The 23,339-nt window shown below is 35.9% G+C and overlaps 1 protein-coding gene across 11 annotated transcripts in view; it reads left to right on the top strand.

Annotated features, from left to right (window-relative positions):
• The window catches only part of Rab3-GEF (Rab3 GDP-GTP exchange factor), a 973,693-nt gene that overhangs the window by 745,803 nt on the left and 204,551 nt on the right, over positions 1 to 23,339 (top strand). For 5 of the 11 annotated variants that reach the window (XR_016547514.1, XM_090382520.1, XM_090382524.1 and 2 more), the window contains exon 30: positions 17,722 to 17,828. The exons of 2 other annotated variants lie outside the window; for them this stretch is intronic. Coding sequence is in view for 8 of the 9 variants with exons in the window: in XM_090382520.1 (XP_090238646.1) it covers positions 17,722 to 17,828 (107 nt within the window). In the remaining variant the exon portion in view is untranslated. The remainder of the gene's footprint in view (positions 1 to 17,721; positions 17,829 to 23,339) is intronic. 4 more of the 11 variants (XM_090382519.1, XM_090382521.1, XM_090382518.1 and 1 more) reach the window with 1 other exon arrangement.

Raw genomic sequence — 23,339 nt, 5'->3', positions numbered from 1 at the left:
TGGTTTAATAACTTTTGCACCAGAGCTCAGTAAGATGGAAACTTTCTTCTACATTTTATGGCCTGAATAATTCTTTGAGGAAAGCAGGCTTGCAGAAACTTATTGATATTCTTATCACGAATAGCTTTCAACTCAACTTCCTTGCCAAAACAGAAATATATGTGCATGCACATATATTCCTGCTTATTATAGGCTGTCCCAGACTTTTTGCAGGTATGACAAGCTGGGCTTGCTACTTGGAAGTCTGTAATGCTGATGGAACTGGGATTCGGGTGACACTCGAGCCAAGCAGACCGAATTTCAGCGAAGTTGAGTCGTTCTCTGACAACCAAAACTTGTGCTGACACCTTCATGATGATGAGACTGTTAGTAACCCTGGGTATAACCCCTATCAGCAAGCCCTGAAACATCACCTAGTATACTGGAGGTGACCACCCAGGTGTGAACCAATCTAAGCAGAGGGTGAGGTGTGCTATCTATATGACACAGAGGAATGCTGCCCCTCAGTCTTACCAGCCAATACTAGGTGGTGGATGACTCTCTCTCTCATCAAATGGCACAATACCACCACTTTGCTTATTCTATAGTCTTCAGCAATCCCTCCATACCTTCCATCATGCAATATGATTATCTTTTGGCATTATGATGGACATCGTGGCAAGATCCAGTCTTCCTTACATTTCAAGAGTACAGCTCTAAAACTGTATTCACAGGTCATCTGCTAGGTAGTCCAGCAGACCAAGGCTATTCATAATTCTCTAGGAGGCATCCAGATCAGCTAGTATATAAGCTGACTGGAGGGAGTCTGTGAGGCCACATTATATCAAAGAACTAGGTATTCTTGCAGTGTGTATGCCATATCCAAAAATTTCACTATTTCATACATTCTCCCCACCTTTTCTTACTACTGAATACATCATAAATAGTCAAACTAGTAGAACAAACTTTTCTGCGAAAAGATGTAAGCTCCCAAACACTTCCTCATTCATTTCACAAATATATGATCTCAGTTCCAATCTCAATGATGTCCATTTCCACTTACAGCCTGCCAAGCCCAACTTAATTTTTCTGACAGAATCCCAATTATTGGTTGATTCAACCATTGCTCATCTTAGTTATCCTAATTATTCACTATATGATTCTTTTCACTTTAAAGGTGTTATTGTATTGCATATTTCCTCTCTGATATTCCCTGTCACACTTAATTTGGAATCTCCTCTTTTTGATCTTCTCTGGCTTAAAATCTATCTATTCCATTCTCTCAAATTCATTGGTTGCCTCTATCATTCTCCAAACTCCACTAATCACTTGGAACTCTTTGACTTTATTTCTTTGAAACTTGACTTTTTCTAGTCCTAACAGTTCGGTAATTTTCTTTGGTGATTTTAATGTTTAAAACTCCAGTTGGCTTCTGTTTTCAAATCACACAGACTCAGCTGGCTGAGATGCCGAGGCTTTTTTAATTATTAGCGACTAACAACACAGCCAACACTCTTGATCTTTTTCTCACAAACAACCCTTCCGAGTACAAACAACCCATTTAGTTGATGTGAGTGGTCCTCTAGGCAACTCAGATCACATGGTGATATCTCCTCCAATGGAGTCTTTCTCTTGTGGCCATTCTCAACCTCGTGTCGTTAGACATTACAAGAATGCAAAATGGATGATGTGAGATTTCTATTCTTCTTTTCCTTGGTTGGATTACTGTTTTAAATCTTCTGATATCAGTGTTGCTCAGATTGTGCCAGCGAAATTATTCTTGTAAGGATGAAATCCTTTTTTTCACACTCTACCCTTAAATTTCATCTTTTATATAAACCTTGGTTTTCCAATAAATGTGCTAAGGCTGTTCAAGATAATAATTTGTGTAACACAACTGGCTTGCATCCAAATCTTCAGGTTCAATTTCTGCCTATACCTGAGCTTGAAACAGTTGTGAAGCAGTTATTAATCAATCCAAACTAGATTTTGAACAGGCTAAGAGTAGAGAACTTGCTTCTTGTCCAAGTGGTAGTTGAGCATTCTGATCTCTTGCCATTTATGCTCCCACCTCTGTTAAAACCCAATGGTTCTATTGTCACCTCAGCTAAGATAAAGATGACCTGCTAGAATCCTACTGTTCTTCTAATACTTGTATTGACACTGTAAGCTACCTCCTACCATTCCCAATACATGCCATTCACTACCTCCTGTGGTCCTCCATCAAAATTATGTTAAAAGAATTTTGAACAGTCTTGATGCCAATAAAATGCCAAGTCCTGATGATATTTCTCCAATTGTTCTCAAAGCCTGTGCTCCTGAACTTACTCCTGTTGCCATTTTATGCTTTCTTATTCCACTGGTGTTTTTCTTTCTGCTTAGAAATTTTCTCATATCCAGCCCATTCCTAAAAAAGGGTGACAGATCCCTCCCATTCACATATCTTTTCATTTCACTTATTTTTAAGGTAATGGAGAAATCAGTTAACTACCAACTCCTCCTAAACTCTCTAGAAACCTTCCATCTGATCAGTGATCACCAGTATAGATTCTGTCAGTGTCAATCCACTGGTAGTATTATACTTGCTTATGTTACCCATCTATGGACAAATTCAATGGAAAAGTTTGTTGGCACTTAAGCAGTTGCACTTGACACTTCAAAGGATTTTGACTGTGTTTGGTGTAAAGATCTCCTAAATAAGCTTCCAACTTATGTATTTCTGACTCTTTTCTGTAATTGAGTATCCAGTTTTCTCTCTAACCACTGTCTGCAGGTGAGCAGATATTTCTCTGTTTTCTGACTTTGCTACTAATGTTCCCCAAAGTTTGGTTCTTCCTCTCACTTTTTTCCCCTCTTGTATATTAATGACCTTCTGCCACTCACTGGAAATCCATAGTTTTGCTAATGGTAGCACATTACATTCCACCTTCCAGTTTGAGAAACATTGGCCTGAAAAAACAGGTTCACCTTCTTGAATATCCACTACTAATTACTTAAATGCTGATCTCCAGGTAAGATAACTTAGTTAATTTGAATCATTTAAAACTCAGTCCTGTCTTATATCTCACAAAAAGGATTCTTCTGCTCCTGTGCTTAACCTTGATGACAATCAGATTTCTAGATAAAGTCACGTATCTCTCTTAGGGATTACCCTGACTTCTAATTTCTCTCTTTCTCTTGGCATAACTACATCACAAATATTGCTTCCTCTGCATTTAAAACAACTTTTCTCTTTTGCTGTTGACATTACTTTTCTTCTAAACAGCTATTCACTCTGTACAAATCTCAAATCTGCCCTACCATGGAATATTGTTCCCACATCTGGGGCAGGCCTCCATAACCTCTCTCAGTCTTCTAGACTGAATTCAAACGAGGCCAGTTATGTTACTTAATGATCCATGTCCTACAAAGTATCTCCACTCATAGACGTTCTGTCTCATAGTCTTATAGACATTCTATGTCTCCTGCATGTCTTTTGTATAGGTACTTCCATGGGCACTGTTCTTTTGAATTGGCTTCTGTAATTCACCTCTCTCTTTCAAACCAGTCTGAATGTGTGCCAAAACTAGTCAGCATCTTTTTACTGTTCAACTTCAAACTCACAGAACTCTCTTTTTATTCCTCATTTATTCCTTCAACTTTTTGAAACAATCTCCCTTCATGTATTTCCTTAAAGTTACAATCTACAAACATTCAAGTCTGATGTCAACAAGTATCTTCTTTCATATTTTCAACCTTCAAACGAAGTCTGATACTATAGGTTCTAATACCTTTCAGGTTTGGGGTTTTTTCATAAAAAAAATGCATAAATAATTTTAAAAAATTGTTAGAAATATGCATATATTAAATTCTATTATTCTCTTCCACTTTCAAGTCAAAAACTTGAAAGTGGAAGAGAATGCTTGAAAGCACAAAGTTTTAGTATTACACATCACTAATTCTTTATCCCAAGTGATTATTGTGTTTATGTTTATTATTCAAAAACAATAATGAATCTTTCAAAAAAAAAAAAAAAAACATTTATGATCATTATAAACCCTTAATAATTATTATATCACATGGGCAAGTTTTATGAATAATATAATACTAGGAACAAACAATTCTAAGCTCTGTAGTATCAGTTTCAGTTTCTCACTCTAGTGTTAGTACAAGTTAAAAGTAACAAAATTGTGGTGGGACTGTACCTTCTGGGTGCTCTCATGTTATAACTTTAGGAAAACGATAAATAAAAATTCAAAACCTATACCAAGTAAAAATTTGTCTGCATTTAAGAAGGTACAAAAAATCTTTTTTTTTTTTTATCTTAAGACAACAATAAATGCATGCTCATTGTTTTTGAGTTACACTTCATAAGTGTAATGCTGACACTGCAGGTTTAACTAATTTATAAACATCATTTGTGATCAAATATTGCTGAGTGGTTCTTGATTCTGGTTATTGCCAAGTGTTTTTTTGCCTTGTGAGGAGCAGTAGATCCTGGTACCCCCACACTACTGCTGCCCATTTAATATAATTTCTTTCAGAGGACAGATTTGCCACCTTCTCTAGAATGTAGTGTTTTAACCATTTTAAGCTACTCCAATTTCATGCCTGTGCATAAGCGTACCCTTGTACAAATTATGCCATTTTATAAACTAGAGTGGACACAGCTATAAATAATCTTTTTTTATATATTAAAAATGTATATTTTTAAATGTTGATGCCAGCTGCATACTTATACATGGGTGTGCTGCAGTTTGCATAACTGACTGCTTTTACTTGTGTAAAGCCAACATATGTCATTATGGAAATGTAGTGAAGCCAACAAGCATCGCTCTGTAAGCATAATGAAACCATTGTGCATCAACAAATGGGCAAGAGAGAGAGAGAGAGAGAGAGAGAGAGAGAGAGATGCTCCTGATAAAGATACCCTTCTGTTTGGGCATTATCTTTTGCTTTTGAATGAATTTTAACCAATTTTACTACCAGGGAAACTCATAGCAAAGTACCTCCACAACATGAGATTGATGCACTAAATAGTAAACTCAGTTTGCTCACAGCTATGTACAGAAAGAGGCTTAAAGTACATTATTTACATATGTATATTATGTTCATTATGTACATATTTCCAATTTGGAAATAAACATAATAATACCAACATAGGTGTTGAGTGCTCTATTATTTTCATGCTATATCTACTTTGTTTACCACACCATCTCACATCTCTTATGAATATGTCTTGTCATATCCACAAGAGATGTGAGATGTTTGATTCCCATAAAGAGTCAAAACTCGCATCTGCGTAGTGGCATATACTTTATATAAAAAGCAATATACTCTCCACTGGAGCAGTGGTTTTATACAGTAGTGCAATATCCAGGCAACGTGTGGCAAAGTGTTTCCGTGATATAAGATCAATACACTAATTAGCTATGATCTCAGCTATGTACAGAAAGAGGCTATGCCAACATGTACAATGACTTTATGTAGCTTTCATGGCTTGTGGCTTTTCAAAAAGTTAAGCCATAGTCTTAACTTTTTGATAACTGTTGAAATTATACTGCTTACAATCTTACTGCTTTAGTTAACTGACAGTTAGTATTAATATTAGTACGGGCAGTTGATGCAAGGAAGCAAGCTTATATAGCATCATAAGGAGATATTAAAAAAAAAAAAAAAAGCCACCCACCTCATCTGACCATCCGCTCTAAAAATAATTGTTTAATGCTTCATAGTTTGCTCCAACAATTACGCTCTGGCTGAAAGAAAATTTTTTCACGCTTTTTTTTTTTTTTTTTCAATTTAAGTCTATTTCTTGTCCTGTTGTGTGTGTGTGTGTGTGTGTGTGCTGCTGAAAAGTAAGGAGACCATCAACATTTAGTTTACTCGATCCATTTAAGCCCTAAAATGCTTCAATTAGGCCTCCAAAGGATGCAAAGAAAAACAGCAAAGAGTTCTTTACTTATGTAAACTCTAGAAGGAAAGGGAAGAATCAGATTGGACCACTTAACATAGATGGGTTGACTATTGATGATCATGCTCAGGTAGCTGATAAACTGAATGAGTATTTTGATTTTCTACTTTCACACATGAGGAGTTATTCAATGAGAAGTTTATCAGACTCTTACAGGGAGCTAAGTAATTTTGTAATAACTGAGAGCAAAGTGGAGGAAAAATTGCTGAAGTTAAATATAAGGAAGGCACCTGGGGTGGATGGGATCTATCCAGTTATATTAAAGGAGGCAGCAAAGTAAGTAAGCAGACACTTAGCCATAATTATGAGAGCTTCATTGGACTCAGGGGAAGGTCCCCATGGACTGGAGGTGTGCAAATGTATCACCAATTCACAAAGGGGGTTCAAAAGGTGACACAAGTAACTATAGACCTGTTAGTTTAACTTGTGTTCTGGAAAATAATGGAGTCACTGGTTAAAGAAGCATTGCGGGATCATCTAGGCAAGACTGCAGTAATAGTTAAGACACTGCATGGGTTTGTTAAAGAGAGATCTTGTCTAACCAATTTGATTTTTTTATGAAAACCCCAAACATGAAAGGTATCAAAACCTATAGTACTTAGTACCGTGCATGGGTTGAAGGAGAAGTATGGGGGGAGGGGGATGCCGGAAACTTTGGTCTAGAGACTAAACATGGGTTTCACCACTTCAAGTCTCCAATAAGCAAAGTGGTGGTATTTCACCAGTTGATGAAAGTCATCTACCACCTATGATGTGGTCACAAAGGAACTGAATATCAAAAATAATTTTGATATCATATACTTGGATTTCAGAAAAGCTTTTGATATTGTTGCACATGGAAGGCTGCTGTACAAATTGGAGAGGTATGGCATTAACGGTAAATTGCTACAGTGGATAAAAGGATGGTTGAGTGGGAGACGACAGAGAATGGTAATCAATGGACACGGCTCTTTGTGGACAAATGTTATTAGTGGAGATCCCCAGGGTTCGGTGGTGGGCCCATTGTTATTTTATGTATTCATCAATGATATTGATGAAGGTGTATCAGGATTAATGTCCAAGTTTGCAGACAATACAAAGGTTGGCAGGGTTTTTAACGACAGTAAAGACAGTATACTACTTCAACTAGATCTAGATAAGTTGGGCAAACTGGCTGAGAAGTGGCAACTGAAGTTTAACATTGACAAATGCAAACTACTGCATATGGGTAGCAATAACCCAAGAGAAACATTCCAACTGTGTGGTACTACACTGAGGGACGTGGAAAGTGTAAAAGACCTGGGGGTAGTTGTGCAGTCAAATATGAAGTTCGCTGAGCAGTGCTAACAGGGCAGGTCATGGAGTCTTGTCAATGATATATAGGAATTTTGCTAGCGGGGACAGGGAGGAGATTATCCTTTTGTAGAAGGCAATGTCAGGCCAGACCTAGAGTACTGTGTACAGGTCTGGAGGTCTCATTTTAGGAAGAATGTAGAGTTGCTACAACGAGTACAAAGAAGAACAACAAGATTGGTGAGGGGAATAAAGGGGTGCTCTTTCCAAGAAAAGCTTAAGTTCTTCAAATTGCAGTGCCTGGAGAGTAGGCACCTGCGAGGTGATCTGATTGAGTATAAGGCCTTGAGCAAGCTGAATGCTGATGGGATTCTTCCTCTTGCTCAGATTAAGAACCTGAGGGGGCATCGATTCAAATTGAGGAAAGACAGTTGTAGAATAGATGTGCGGGAATTTGCCTTTAGCCAGCGGGTGGTGGATTGGTGGAACAGACTTCGATCTTTTGTTGTGGAAGTTGATAACCAAAATAAATTTAAGGCTGAGCTGGACAGGCATTTGAAACAAATGGAGGGGTGAAATGGGAGAGGGTTTTTTTTTTTTTTGTTTGGCTGATGCTGCATAAGCTTTCTTTCTTGCATTGTATGCCTCTGCTAATGCTAATGTTATTATTGGTGTCCCTCAGGGTTTAGTGTTGGGCCCATTGTTGCTTTTTTATATTTATCAAAGATATTGATGAAGGTATATCAGGCTTAATGTCGAAATTTGCGGATGATACAAAGGTTGGCAGGGTTGTTAATAACAGTAATGACAGTATGCTGCTGAAACAGGATCTGGAAAAGTTGGGTAGATAGGCTGAGAAGAAGTGGCAACTGAAGTTTAACATTGACAAATGCAAAGTACTGCATATGGGTAGCAGTTACTCCAGAGAAATGTACCAACTGGGTGGTGTTACACTCAGAGTAGTGGAGAATGAAAAAGAGACCTGGGGGTAATTGTGCAGTCAGATATGAAGTTTTCTGAGCAGTGCAGACAGGCAGCCCGAGTAGGTCAATTATATACAGGAATTTCTCAATCAGGGATAAGGAGGTGATTATCTTCTTGTATAAAGCAATGGTTAGGAAACACCTTGAATACTGCGTACAGTACGAGAAGCCTCGTTTCAGGAAGGGTGTAGAGTTGCTAGAACAAGTACAGAGAAGGGCAACTAGACTGGTGAAAGGAACAAAGGGGTGCTCTTATGAAGAAAGGCTTAAGTTCTGCAAATTGCAGCTTCTTGAGACTAGGCACCTGTGAAGCTATCTGATTAAGGTGTATAAGGTCTTGAATGGATTGAGCAGGCTCAATGCTGATGTGACTCTTCCTCTTGCTTAGATTACAAATCTCAGGGACATAGATTCAAACTGAGGAAAGACAGTTGTAGAATAGATGTGCGGAAGTTTGCTTTAGCCAGTGGGTAGTTGATTGCTGGAACAAACTTCGATCTGTTGTTGTGGAAGTTGATAGCTTAAATAAATTCAAGGCAGAAACAGACAAACATTTGGAATGAATGGAAATGGGAAGGTGGTTTTTTTTGTTTTTTTTTTCCCCCTGGCTGATGCTGTATAAGCTTGCTTTCTTGCATCTGTGCCTCTACTAATGCTGATGTGGTTGCTTTTCTCTGCATGCAATCCAAATCCACATCTTTCTTAAAATGAAGCTTCTAAACCTGTATAATATTTGACGTGTGACCTAACTTTTGCCTTTTACAAAGGGATAATTATTTCCCTGCTGAAAAAATTCATGTAAAAAAAATTGACAGAATTCCATGAGCTTCCCTGTCTGCACTGCTCAGAAAACTTCATGTTGGACTGTACAGTTCCCTCCAGTCTCTTTCATTCTCCACCACCTTTAGTAGTATTACCTAATTGGTATATTATTCGGGAATTACTGCTGTCATTATTCAGTACCTTGTATTTCTCAATATTAAACCTCAGTTGCCACTTTTCAACCCATTTCCTTAATTTCTAGGTCTTCTTGCAGTATGCCTTGATCCTTGTTATTAACCACCCTGCAAATTTAGACAGTAAGCTTTATGTGCTTTCATCAGTATTGTTAATAAAACTTTACTGAAAACAGTAAAGGTTCAGCACCGAACCCTGAAGGACTCCACTAATAACATTAGTTCAAGAAGAGAAGTGTCCATTTATAACCTCCCTCTGTTTTCTGCCACTCAGCCATCCTTTATCCATGGTAGTAACTTTCCCGTAATGCTGCACTGCTCTAATTTTCACAGCAGTTTTTCATTTGGAACAGTTTCAAAAGTTTCAGAGAAATCTAAGTACATGATGTAAAAAAAATTATTTTGTTTTGAAATTATTATTTTTGTTATGAAGTTGGGGGATCTTGTCTGACCAATATGATTAACTACTATGAAGGATTAATAAAGTTCCTTTGTTACTTCTTCATAGTAGTTAATTATATTGACCCCAGACAAGACCCCCCAGCATATATATATATATTTTTTATTTATTTTTTTATTTCTATATGCATTACATAGAAATCATGCTGTAATTTCTGTATAACTCCATTCCTGTCAAGATGACCCTGCATTATTTCTTTACTCATTGACTCTGTTATTTTCTTAGGAACAGAGGCCAAGCTTACAGGCCTGTAATTATTCCTTTGCTCCCACTTTTTGATTTTTACATCTCCAATCTGCAGCAACATTGCCAAAATTGAAATATGCTCTCATAATTATGTTAAAAGGCTGATTTTACCTCTTTTCTGCTTCTTTTAATGTAATTTATAAACCTCATTTTGCCTAGATTCTTTATTTACTCTTAGCTTCAACAATTTCTCTTCCACTTTCTTCTTAGTTAGCACAAAATCATTTATTTTCCAATTATAACTTGATTTACTTCTGGTGAAATGTAGACGCAAAGTATTTATTTAATTTGTTAGCAACCTGAACAGGATCGCCAATAATTATGCCATTCATACATAGTGGGCCAATGTGCTTCATGCATTTCCTTGTAATGTTAATATAAGCTAGGAATTATTGATGCTTATTGATAATTTATAATCATCCCATGTATATTTCTTCTCTGCCACTAGTCTCATGCCAACCGGGCTAGCCGGGTTGGTAAAGTGCCTGCCTAGCAACCTGCCTAGCAAAGGTCGCGGGTTCGAATCCCGCCTCGGGCTTGGATCAAAGTACTACAAAAACCTTGGGAGGTGCATTATGGCCACAGAAGCCGATGCGCCAACAACTACCAAATAAAAAAAAAAAAAAAACTAGTCTCATCAGTTCAAATGATGTTCATTTAGGTCTAAACCTTGAACAATATCTCTGTTATATAAAAAGGCTCAGTGGATTCTACAAGTATTTCCCTGAATGCTTTCCATTTAGAATTTACAGTTGGTAATGTCATTATTTTGTCTCAACAAAAGGAATTTAAAATCTAAGGCCACTTTTGTTGTCTTTATGAAAGCAAAATTCCTTCCCTTTACCTTTGATGGTAAGTATATCTAAGTAGATCCCTCATCAATATAAAGGTGTAGCATAACATGTAGGACCCACTTCAGTGATTGATTCAGGACCTGAAAACAATAAAGAAAAAAAAAAAGTACATAAAAACATAGGTCTGACTTCACTTTGTTTCTGAGTTACAACCTTTTTTGTGTTCCAGCAATTCTTTCCACATACTGAGTTAGCATAGCTGGCTCCATTCAACTGTTTACAAACAATGCTTGATATCTCATAGAGGGCCTTGCTGTAGTTACGTAAACAAGATCCCATAGTAGTCTTTGAGTGATTTCAGTTAGCTCTTCTGAAAAGGGCACTACATTTGGAGCTTGTTATTAACATTTTGATACTGTGCATTTGCTGTAATAATGGAGGCTTATTCAAATCCAGAGATGGCAGACATGCACACAGTGGTATGCTGGTAAATTTTAACAACCGGCTCGCTAAAAATAAAACAAGACTAAGAATATATGTGTATATATATTTATTGTAAGTTTTACTGATTTACAATTTGGAATACAAAAATATCAAACGATAATAAAATATTCATTTTTTATTGTAATTTCCATATAGCCAATACAGGCTGCCGCGTAGGGCAGGGGGAAAGGAAGCATAAATGGTGCCGAAGTAAGCATGCCATGGCTGGATTTTCCATGTTACCATATACAAGCTTATCACCCAAATGCCATTAACCATTGTGGATTGAAGTGCATGCCACTCTACAGTTTATAGCCGTTGTCAGTTTAACAACTGGCTTGCAAATTTCTTGAAAATTTAACAATCGGCTCATGCAAGCCGGTGTGAACTGGCTCCAGCAAACCACTGCATCCATCTCACATATGGACTTACTAGATGCAATACAGCTGAGGCAAGACAATGCAATGCAGCTGAGGCATGCAGAAAATTTAACCTAATCGTTGTGTCAAATAAGGCCTTTCAGAGAATACATGAACACCTTGTAGAAACTGGTTCATTTAGAAAGCAAGTTTCAGATGGTGATAGACTGATCAGCTCCAATAGATAATTGGAACTTTTGAGCAGGTGAGGAGGGCTATGATAAGGCATTTGCAGGCTTTTATTCAGGTGCACGGTGGTCATTTTGAGCATTTCCTGTAAACATAAGCAGATAATTGTTGGAACACAAAAATGGCTGTAACTTGGAAGCAAGGCAAAATGAAACCTATGTTTATTTGAACTTTTTTTATTGTTTTTAAGTCCTAAATCGATCCCTGAAGTAGTTCCCACATGTTATGATACACCCTGTATTATAAATCACTGCTACTTAGTCATTCCTTTATCTCGAGATTCTTAATGCACATACAGTCACTGGTGATAATCAGATCAAGAATACTGTTTTATCTTGTTGCCTGCCTAAAATATGCTTGCCTTTCTAACATGCTGCTGTAGAAAACAGTCATGCGATAAATCTAGATTTCTGGTACTGTTTTTAAGTCCTAAATCCATCCCTGAAGTGGTTCCCACATGTTATGATACACCCTGTATTATAATCACTGCTACTTAGTCGTTCCTTTATCTCGAGATTATTAATGTATGAACACTGCTGATAATCAGTTCAAGAATACTGTTTTATCATGTTGCCTGACTAGTATGCTTGCCTTTCTAACATACTACTGTAGAATTAGGACTTCCTAATTCATTTCACAAATATACGTGGTCTCAATTCTAATCTCAACGATGTCCATTTCCACTTGCAGTCTGCCAAACCTCATGTACTTTTTCTGACAGAATCTCAGTTATCGGTTGATTCAACTACTGCTCATCTCAGATGCCCAAATTATTCGCTGTATGATTCCTTTTGCCTCAAAGGTGGTACTTGTGCATATATCCGTTCTGATATTCCCTGTCAGAGACTTGGCAATTTGGAATCTCCTCTCTTTGATCTTCTCTGGCTTAAAATCTCTCTACCTCATTGTGTCAAATTCATCTGTTGTCTCTACCGTTCTCCCAACTCGACTAATCACTTGGAGCTCTTTGACTTCCTCTCGTTGCAACTTGACTTTCTCCAGTCCAACTCTCCTAACAGTGAGGTAATTTTCCTTGGTGATTTTAATGTTCACAACCCCAGCTGGCTTCCGTTTTCTAGTCACACCGACCCAACAGGTCGAGATGCTGAGGCTTTTGCAATTACTAATGACCTAGCACAGATTGTTCATTTACCTACAAAAATACCGGACAATCCTAATCATACAGCCAATACGCTTGATCTTTTTCTCACAAACAACCCTTCTAAGTACACGGTCGAAGTGAGAGCTCCTTTAGGCACTTCAGATCACAACTTGGTGATTGTCTCTTCTCCAATGGAACCTTTATCTCATGGCTATTCCCAACCTCGTGTTGTTTGGCATTACAAGAATGCAAAATGGGATGACCTGCGAGACTTGTTTTCTTCTTTTCCTTGGTCAGGTTACTGTTGCAAAAGTTCTGATGTCAACGTTTGCTCAGATCGTGTCAGGGAAATTATTCTTGCAGGAATGGAATCCTTTATCCCACACTCCACTTTAAAATCTCATCCTTTATCTAAACCTTGGTTTTCCAATAAATGTGCTAAGGCTGTTCAAGAGAAGAATGTTGCATATCGTAATTGGCTTGTTTCTAATTCTTCAGTTTCATTTTCTGCCTACACCAAAGCTCGCTACAATTGTAAAGCAGTTATTAATCAGTCCAAACTAGAGTTTGAACAGGCTAAGAGTAGAAAACCTGCTCCTTGCCCTAATGGTAGCCAAGCATTCTGGTCTCTTGCCAAAGCTATTGGCCACAACTTTTGCCCATCTCTGCTCCCACCTCTGTCCAAACCAGATGGTTCTGTTGTCACTTCAGCCAAGGATAAAGCTGACCTGCTAGCATCCCATTTTTCTTCCAGCTCATGTATTAATGATCTTGGTAAAACATCTCCCACCATTCCCAACACACTCCATTCAATGCCTCCTGTGGTCTTCCTTCAAAAGGATATCAGAAGGATTTTGATGAATCTCGATGCTAAGAAAGCTCCAAGTCCTGATGGTATTTCTCCACTTGTTCTCAAAATCTGTGCTCCTGAACTTACTCCTATTCTTTGCCGCCTTTTTTCACTTTCTTATTCTAAAGGTGTTTTTCCTTCTGCTTGGAAATTTTCTCATATCCAGCCAGTTCCTAAAAAGGGTGACAAATCCCTCCCATCCAATTATCGTCCCATTGCAATTACTTCTACTCTTTCTAAAGTAATGGAGAAATCAATTAACCGCCAACTCTTAAACTACCTAGAAACCTTCCGTCTGATCAACGATCATCAGTATGGATTCCGTCAGTGTCGATCCACTGGTGATATTCTGGCTTATGTTACTCATTTATGGACTAATTCAATGGAAAGGTTCAGTGAAACACAAGTAGTTGCCCTTGACATCTCAAAGGCTTTTGATCGTGTTTGGCATAAAGGTCTTCTAAACAAGCTTCCATCTTATGGTTTGCCAACTGTTTTTAGTAATTGGTTATCCAGTTTTCTCTCTGATCGCTCACTGAGGGTGATGGTTGATGGCTCTCTGTCTTCTAACTTCTCCACTAATGTCGGTGTCCCCCAAGGTTCAGTTCTTTCCCCCACTCTTTTCCTCTTGTATATCAATGACCTTCTTCCATTGACTGGAAATCCTATCCATAGTTTTGCCGATGATAGCACATTGCATTCAACTTTCCATTTTGAGAAACCTTGTCCTGCTCAATCAGCTTCAACTTCTCAAAAATCTGCTACCAATTCCTTAAATGCCGATCTTCAGGTAATTCTCTAGTGGGGCAAAGACAACTTAGTTGATTTCAACCCTTCTAAAACTCAGTCTTGTCTTATATCTCGCAAAAAGGATTCTTCTGCTCCTATGCTTATCTTTAGTGACACTCCAATTTCTAGGCAAAAGGATATATCTCTTTTGGGGATTACCCTGACTTCTAATCTCTCTTGGCACAAGCACATTACAAATATTGCTTCCTCTGCATCTAAAAAACTTGGTTTTCTCTTTCGCTCTCGGCGTTACTTTTCTTCCAAACAGCTGCTCACTCTGTATAAATCGCAAATCCGCCCTGCCATGGAATATTGTTCCCACATCTGGGGTGGTGCCCCCAAAACCTCTCTCAGGCTTCTTGATTCCATTCAGAAGAGGGCAGTTAGGTTAATTAATGATTCATCTCTAACAGAGTCTCTCCACTCGCTGTCTCATAGACGCACTGTTTCTGCTGCATGCCTCTTCTACAGGTACTTCCATGGGCACTGTTCTTCTGAATTAGCTTCTATAATTCCCGCTCTCTCTTTCAAAACAGTCCGAACACGTGCCGCCACCAGCCAACATCCATTTACTGTCCAACTTCAAACTCACAGAACCAACTTTTCATCTTCCTCATTTATTCATTCAACTGCCGTTTTCTGGAACAACCTTCCTTCATACGTATTTCCTGAAAATTACAATCTACAGAAGTTCAAGTCCAATGTCAACAAATATCTTCTTTCATCTTCTCAATCTCCAACCCAAGCACGGTACTAAGTACTATAGGTTCTAATACCTCTCGTGTTTGGGGTTCACATAAAAAAAAAGAAAACAGTCATGCAATAAATCTAGATTTCTGGTACTGTGTGAGTGATCAATATACAAATTCCAATCAATATCTGAAAAGTTAAAATCCCTCATTATAAGATATTCCAATTTACTGGCCACTCTATTTGTCTACACAGTTATTTATTATATACATCACAGTCATTAGGCCTATAACATACTCATACTCTCCTTTTTGTTTTCCCAGTGCTTATGTCACACTTAACTGACTCAACATTGCACTGGCCACCTGTTTCAATTGCGTACACTGCCTTAGATTCTTATTAACCAAGAGCATAACCCCTCATCCTATCTGCTCTCCTCCTGTACAAATTATACTGAACCAATTCAATTTTCACATCCCATGTCTGATTGGCACAATGAATCCTAACACAGCCCATTGCTTGTCTCATGAAATATAGAAAATATTGCTACTGATATTCTTTAATAAAGGTTTCTTGAATTTGTAATAGTGATACAGATTTACTTTGAAAAGCATAAGTTATTCTTGAACAAGCAGAATCAGTTTTTTGAGTGGGAAAAAAAAAAACAAAAAAAGAAAGAAACCAAAATGGTCCCCCTACATCCAGTAGTAGCAACCAAGAATGAGTTAATAACCTGTGCAGCACAAAGATGACCAGCTCTTGCATATTTTTGTATTCCTTAGGTATCTTTAAAATGGCCAAGAGACTGATAAACAAATCTGGCAACTTGAAGTTCCCAACAGTTGAAATGTTTTAAAAATATTTCTAGGTATTACAGTAATTTTATGGAGAATTCACAGTGATATTTATATGTTGCCTTCCCCCTCTGAGTCAGAGCTTATAAGCTATACCTTTACCAGCCATAGATTTGACATGCATTTAGTTATGTAATAGTATCATAATTATGGCAAAAACATTGTCTGTGTTATAGTCATTTCTCTATGATGACATAGGTATATACAATATATATATATATATATATATATCTCTATTTTTACCTTCTGTGCCTCTGCTATTGACTTCAGTATCTGTTATAGTCTCCAATTTCATCAGTGATTTTTTTCACGGCCCTTCTCGGTACCGTTCAGTGTTTTATTTTATTTTTTTTTTTTTTATGTAAACCCCAAACACGAGGTGTTAGAACCTATAGTACTTAGTACCGTGCGTGGGTTGAAGTTTTTTATATTTTCCACAATGTTAATTAAATAGCTATATTTTTTATTCTGTTATTCTATCTTTCTATTTTATTTTCTTCTGTTTAATACACAGCAATGGTTTTATATTGTGTTAACATTTGAAGAATGTTTTTTTATAACATTTGAAGAACCAGTTAGGCCACATATTTCTAAATTCATCAAAATTTGCTTTCAGAAGATTGTATGATTGTCTTAATACAAACATAAAATATATCTTGTATGATATGCATGTTTCTTCATAGATAATATTCTTTTAGTGCAGCATTCATATGTTTATTTTGACTTTCCTTAAACTTTTTTTTTTTTTTGAAATGTAAAGCTTGGGTTATGTAAATTGCAGCACCTGAAAAGAAGATAGATGTCCAGAAATTGCTTTCAGCCAGAGAGCAATTTATTGTTAGAATTGGTTTCCACCTAGTATTATGGTAGTTTAAATAAATTTATTTAAAGGAAGAAAGATTGAATGACTTACTGGAAGGGATGGATAAAGGGATACTGTTTTTTTTTTTTTTTTTTTTAATGTCATATAAGTTTGCTTCCTTGCATCATTTTGCCACTACTGATACTAATAATGTATTAGAAAGTTTATTTAGATAATGACTGAAGTGAAAGCCATGGAATATTTAAACTTTTTTTTTTTTTCAGTAACCAAAATAGAAAGTTATGATGTGAATACATTATTGAGAATCATGAGTCTACACTGTTTGAAAATAAAATTGCCTCCTACTAAAGTTGAAATACATTAATTATAATTATAATATGGACTTAATCGACACAGCTTGGTTCACCCAAAATCAGTGGACTTCTAGTCCGCAGTATCAATGATTAGTTAAGATCATTGCAGGTGTGTTTTGTAAAATAACTCATTTAAAATCGATTCTGTTATTTTATTTCAAACATCAAAGAGTAAGTATTCATCTGCACTGTTATTAATAATACAGTTAACTGTACCACCTCAAAACATCTTGATTTACAATATATCTGAGATTTTCTTCTTCCATCTTAATTTTTAATAGTAGTATCTATTTTTTAATTAATCATATCTGAAAGGTTGGTTTTTTAATTTATTGGCCCCTTGTGTAGAATTTTTGATACACACTAAAATTTCCATTAATATGTAATTGTAGTTTTGCATCTAAACAGTAAAGAAAGATAGAGTGAAACAAAATATATTATGTTGATACCTGTTGTGTGGTGTTCTAGCACTGCATTTGTATAAAAGCTGAATCTTCATAGAATAGTTGCTATAAATTTATTATAGGAACAGAGCTGGGAGGAGAATTCCCAGTTCAAGATATGAGAACAGGGGAAGGGGGTCTTCTGCAAGTATGTATGGAAGGAGTTGGTCTACTCTTTGCAAACAGCAAGGTAAGAATAATTGATCCTGTAATGTATACACATTCACACAATGTAATTGTTTAACCAAGAAAATAATAATAATAATAATAAATACCTTTCCAACCTACAGGTAAAAATGGTTTGGAATATGTTTACTATTTGCTGTAGTTGTTCTAAATTTACTGGACAGTTAATCTTACCCATTTTAGCTTGCTTTGTTTATATATTTTTAGAATTAATGTTCTCCTATTTCAGCTGTCAGTACTTTAATCAATTACTGTTATACTCATATACTTTAATTAGAGTATTTCTATGAAAAATGCAATTATTCTTAGATATATAAAAATTCAATCTCTTCATCAGACCTAATTGATCTAACCTCTATTCTGTTTGCAATTATCTGAATCATTATGTATACTTTTCTATAATGCTAAAAGTTTTAAGTATCATGTTTTATGACATTGTTTTTTTCATGATTTATACTGACCCACTGTGGCCAGCCACCTGCTGTTGCCAAATATTTAAAATTATTGTAGCTGAATTTTATCCATAAAAGTTCTCATTCTGTGTTGTAAACTTTACATGTATGTACCCTATGTTTAATGTATTATTGTTGTTTTTCTATATCTTGATGCTGAAGTGTCAGTATAAACCTAGCTTTTCAAAGCTAGTATTTTTGAAAATGTTCATTGTGTTAATGTTTTCTTTATTCCTATAGGATTTGATTTGCCAACATAGAGCCATGGTGATTTTATTAAATTTTACAAAACTTTTTTAAGATAATGCTTTTTTAACATGGTTTGATATGTTTAATTTTGTGTCAATCATTAAAGTTATTCTGGCACTTTTTGAAACTTACTGGACTTTTTATCATATGTTCAGTTTGTTGAAACTTCCATAACCAACATTTTTGCATGATAATATTTAAAATCCCATAAATTGAACTTGATTATGGTGTTATAAACAAAATGCTAATTGTAAGTTGAGAGAAGATGAGGAGGATATTTCATTTGAAACTGCCATATAGGTGTGAAAGAACTCCTGCAGCAGTGCATATTCTGTAAGGATTGTGTGAATGCTGGTTTGCGTGTTACAAGATTGCACCAGTACACTACCTTTGAAAAATGCTGGTATGTGGTGTTTTTAATGACACATAGCAGCACACTGTCAGGCATATGTTAATTCACTTATGCAGTAATGCCATTCACTTCCTGAGTAAGCCATGGAGTGACATTTCAACTTTATTGTGGAGTGACATTTCAACTCATTTCCTTTGTATAAGTTAAACATTTACACAATATCCCATGAATTACGAAGTAAGTCCACCATATGGTAGCTATTTAATAGGCTGAAGGAAAACTTCCTACAATCCAGTCTATTCTACCTTCCTGCTTCATTTGAATTTATGTTCCCTCACCTAATCCTAGTATCATTTATTACTGTGAAAATTTATGTTTTTTTTTTTTTTTTAGAGCCTTATATAGACTTCAATCATATCCCCTCTAAAATACCTAGTCACCAAACTATGTAACCCACATATTTAAAGTCTCATATGAGTGTCCTTTTTCCAATCTCACTAGGTGTGTTGCCAATCTTTAGACCCTTTTTGATTTAGCATGATGTTTTTTTTTTTCTTTAATAAATTTTTTTACTTTTTTTTTGGCTTTAGCCTTTATATATAGACCCAGTATTCCAAGTGTGCCTTCACAAAGGTCTTATACAGTGGGGTTGTAGCTACCATATCTTTACAACCAAATGTGCAATAAATCATTAACAGAACAGCATGGGTCCTCTTCCTCCTTGCCACCCTTTCAGCACTGCACAGAGAACTTCATATATGCCGGCATTATAATTCCAAAATATCTTTCCTCCTTTTCATCTACTGTTTTTAATTCAACTCCTCCTTGGTGTAAATTATTTTGGAGTTTATACCCAAATGGACAACTTTGCATTTTGAAGTATATCTAAGTCATCCTGGAGAAATTATGGTACTGGTCAGTTACCATTCTTTTTTGTGTTTTGCTTCAATATTTTTAAAAATTAATTTAGGAAGTATAAAATTCAGTACCCTATTCATAAGTCTAGTTAGGAAAAGGACATGTTTTGGTTTAGCATTTATATATTTATGTTTTACCTAGAGGTGATCCCTTGTATCTAGCATATGCCTGTAATCACTGTTCTTCCCACAGAGAAGGCCTCACTTCAAGTCCCATCTTGACAGAATATAATGAAATTTTAGTTTTTTTTTTTCTGCACATGCAGTTAGTTAGTTTTAGAATAGAGTTGGCTTTTTTCTTTTTCTTTTTCTTTTTTTTTTTTCTTTTTCTTTTTTTTTTTTCTTTTTTTTTTTTTTTTTTTTGTGTCTAGGAATATGAGTTTTTTCCAACTGACCATAGAATACATGCAATTTGCATACACAATACACTGGTTCCTTTTAGTCCCAAATCCTAAACAATAACTGCCTGCTATGAAACTTTTGAAGCTCTTTTATTTTGAAGTTTATTATATCTGCCTGTTACATAATTAGTTGCTGCACAATGATTACTAATGCATGTCTTTTTATGAATAAAGACCATGTTGCACCGTGTTGGAACATATTATAATTTATATTAGTTTAATAAATAAAAAATTATATACATTTCAAATTTTTCTGAGTGCTGACCTCCTCTTTGGTGAAAAAACATCAACAAAAAATTTGTTAGAAGTGTTAATACTTACATACTACATACTATGAACAATAAAGAAATGTAAAAAATCTTATAGACAAAGTCCTTATGACAAAGGAATGAGTTACATTTGTGCATTTTTCATATATTTATGTTTATCCTATTGGTTGTGGCATCCTGGGGGCAGTTTTAGCTGCTGATCCTCTGGGAATGGGGATTGGGGGCTAGATAGTTTGTATTATTGATAGGTCTTGTATTCAGTAATGTTAAAGGAAGCCTGTGCATTGGTATTAGCAAAGGCCAAAGATGCAAGGAAGCTAAGCTTTTGTTGCATTACCAAAAAGGGGAAGAAAGAAAAAAAAAAAAAAAACTTGTCTACACAACTTATTTATAAAATTGCACTATTATAATTTTTTTGAAAAACAAACATCAAAACTGTAGTAATTGTCCCTGTACACTGAATATCCTTATAAATTAATCTTCTAAACTACATACTCCATGAGTTTTTCTAAATATGTCTGCACCACTATTGAAATATATAGAGAAGCTCACAAAAATTCAGAGGAGACCACATGAATACCTTTCTGCAATAACCAACATTCCAAGTTACCATTAATTTAAAAATATGGTGACAATAAAAATGTAGACTTTTATAAAAGATTATTATTTTGTTGGTGTTTATAAATGATAGTATGTTGTTGGTTTGAGCTTTAATTACACTACAGATTGATTATGGATTCTTGATGTTGCCAAGTTTGTGGAAGTAGCACAAATAATGGTTTCAGTGTTGTCTATCTTGGCAGATTCTTTAAACATGAGCAGTTTTCTGTGGGATTGAAAAAATCTCTTCAATTTCCTGGCCATGATAAACATCAGATATGGAAGTCTTTCGTGAAATTCTTCACCTACAGATAAAACACTATTGTGCTTGGTACGAATTACTCTATTAATACAGCATATATCAAGATATATGCTGTATTAATAGAGATATAGAGATACAGCATAACTCTTGCTAGACTGAATCAAATGCTTTGCTGAAGTCCAAATAAACAATGAAAAGTTATTTCCTGTATCAAACTCACAAATGACACTGTCATAATAGCTTATTAGGTTAGTTAAACAAAATTTTCCCTTTACAAAACCATGCTGAGCTCCACTGAAAAACCTTTAGATGGAGATTCAAAGAAGAGCAACAATATTAGTTTGTTGCACAAAAGGATATTCACATTAAGAAAGACTGGGGTTCTTGAAATTGAGGCATCTGGAAACTAGACATCTCTGTGGTGATCTAATTGAAATATTTATGGCTCTAAAATTATTACATAAAATAAATTCTTGTAAGATTTTTACTCTTTCTGAGACGGTATACTTAAGGGGATTTACATTGAAAAGGACGCTTTCAGAATAGATGTGTGGAAAATTGCCTTTAGCCAAAGAGTAATTGATTGTTGAAATAAACTTAAACTTAGCATTGTGGAAGTTTGAAAGTTTAATGAAGTATTGGACAGATTATTAGAAGGAATTGGCATAACTAGGAAAAAATTTATTTTATTTTATTTTTTGGTTGATGCTTAATAGGCAAGGCTTATTAAGCATCAACCAAAAAATCTTCTTCTGCCTTTCTTCCTCTTATGGATGAAGAAGAAAGATCATCTCCACCTTCACTTCCACTGACATATTCAGGATCCTCTTTACTGCTTCATCCAGTCCCCTTGTTTTGATGTGTCCAAATCAGCTCAGTGAGACTGGTAACTTCCAATTAGGTTGAAGGGTTGGTTTTATAAATCAGTGGTGAGGCCTTCTGTGTTATACAGTTCCTAGCACTGGGCATTAAAAAAAAAGAGACAAGAGCAAAGGTTGCATGTGGCAGAAATTCAAATGTTAAGATGGATGAGTGGAGTTACCAGAAAGGATAAAGTGAGAAATTACAATTTTAGGGGAAGCCTAGCAGTTGCACCAATCGGGAATAAAATAAAAGAGCAGACATTGAGATGATTTTAACATGTCAAGACAAGGAGACTGGATGAACCTATCTTCTTCTTCTTCCATAGGAAGAAGAAAGCATCCTCATGCTCACTTTTACCGACAACTTTTTTTTCAACAAGTTTTTTTCGTTTCTACTATCGAGGTGAGCGGACGCGCTTAGACAGGGCTCCTCAGTTAAGTGGTTTACTTTTGGATAGTGCTTTTAAATATTTGATTTATTTAGATATTGTTGGATTATTTTGTTATAGGTTTTCCTGTAACTGTTTGATTTTAATAATATTATAGATATAATTTTTTAAAGTTACTTTCATTGATATTTATTTAATTTTATAATGGTAGTTACGAGATCTGCCTTAAACACGTCAGAGGGTATCGTGACTCACACGGAAATAGCAGATGGCGATTTACGGGTGAGTCATGATTTAATCCGTTGTGGAACCTGTGGAATGTTTTCCAAGGTCGACCTGGTGACTAATCCTACCTCACCTGGGGATTCTTTTCTTTGTGATCGATGTAAGGAGTGCACCGATCTTAAATTACAATTTGGTGCACTGAGGGAACAATTTGAGTCCCTGAAAAAACGAGTGCTTGCCCTCGAAAATAATGCATCTGGGAGCTCGTCAGGGACTCAAAACTCCAGCAATCTACCAAGTGATGCACACCCGATTCGAGCCTCAAAACAGAAAAACCAAGTGCAAACTACTCTGGTTAAAAAGGACATTGTTTTATTAGGAGACTCCATTGTCAGGGAAACGGGGAATATTTTTTGTAATAAAGATAGGTGGAGGAGAACCAGGGTATGTCTGCCGGGAGCAACTATTGATGATGTCACCAACAGACTGTCAGATTTTAAAGGGGGTAAAGAAAATATTATTATTCATGTGGGGAC

The sequence above is a fragment of the Mastigoproctus giganteus genome, chromosome 10, assembly GCF_048544385.1.
Source record: "Mastigoproctus giganteus isolate SK-2022 chromosome 10, ASM4854438v1, whole genome shotgun sequence".
NCBI lineage: Eukaryota > Metazoa > Arthropoda > Arachnida > Uropygi > Thelyphonidae > Mastigoproctus > Mastigoproctus giganteus.
Note: the sequence above shows the minus strand (reverse complement) of the source record. Positions and strands in the feature narration are given on the sequence as shown.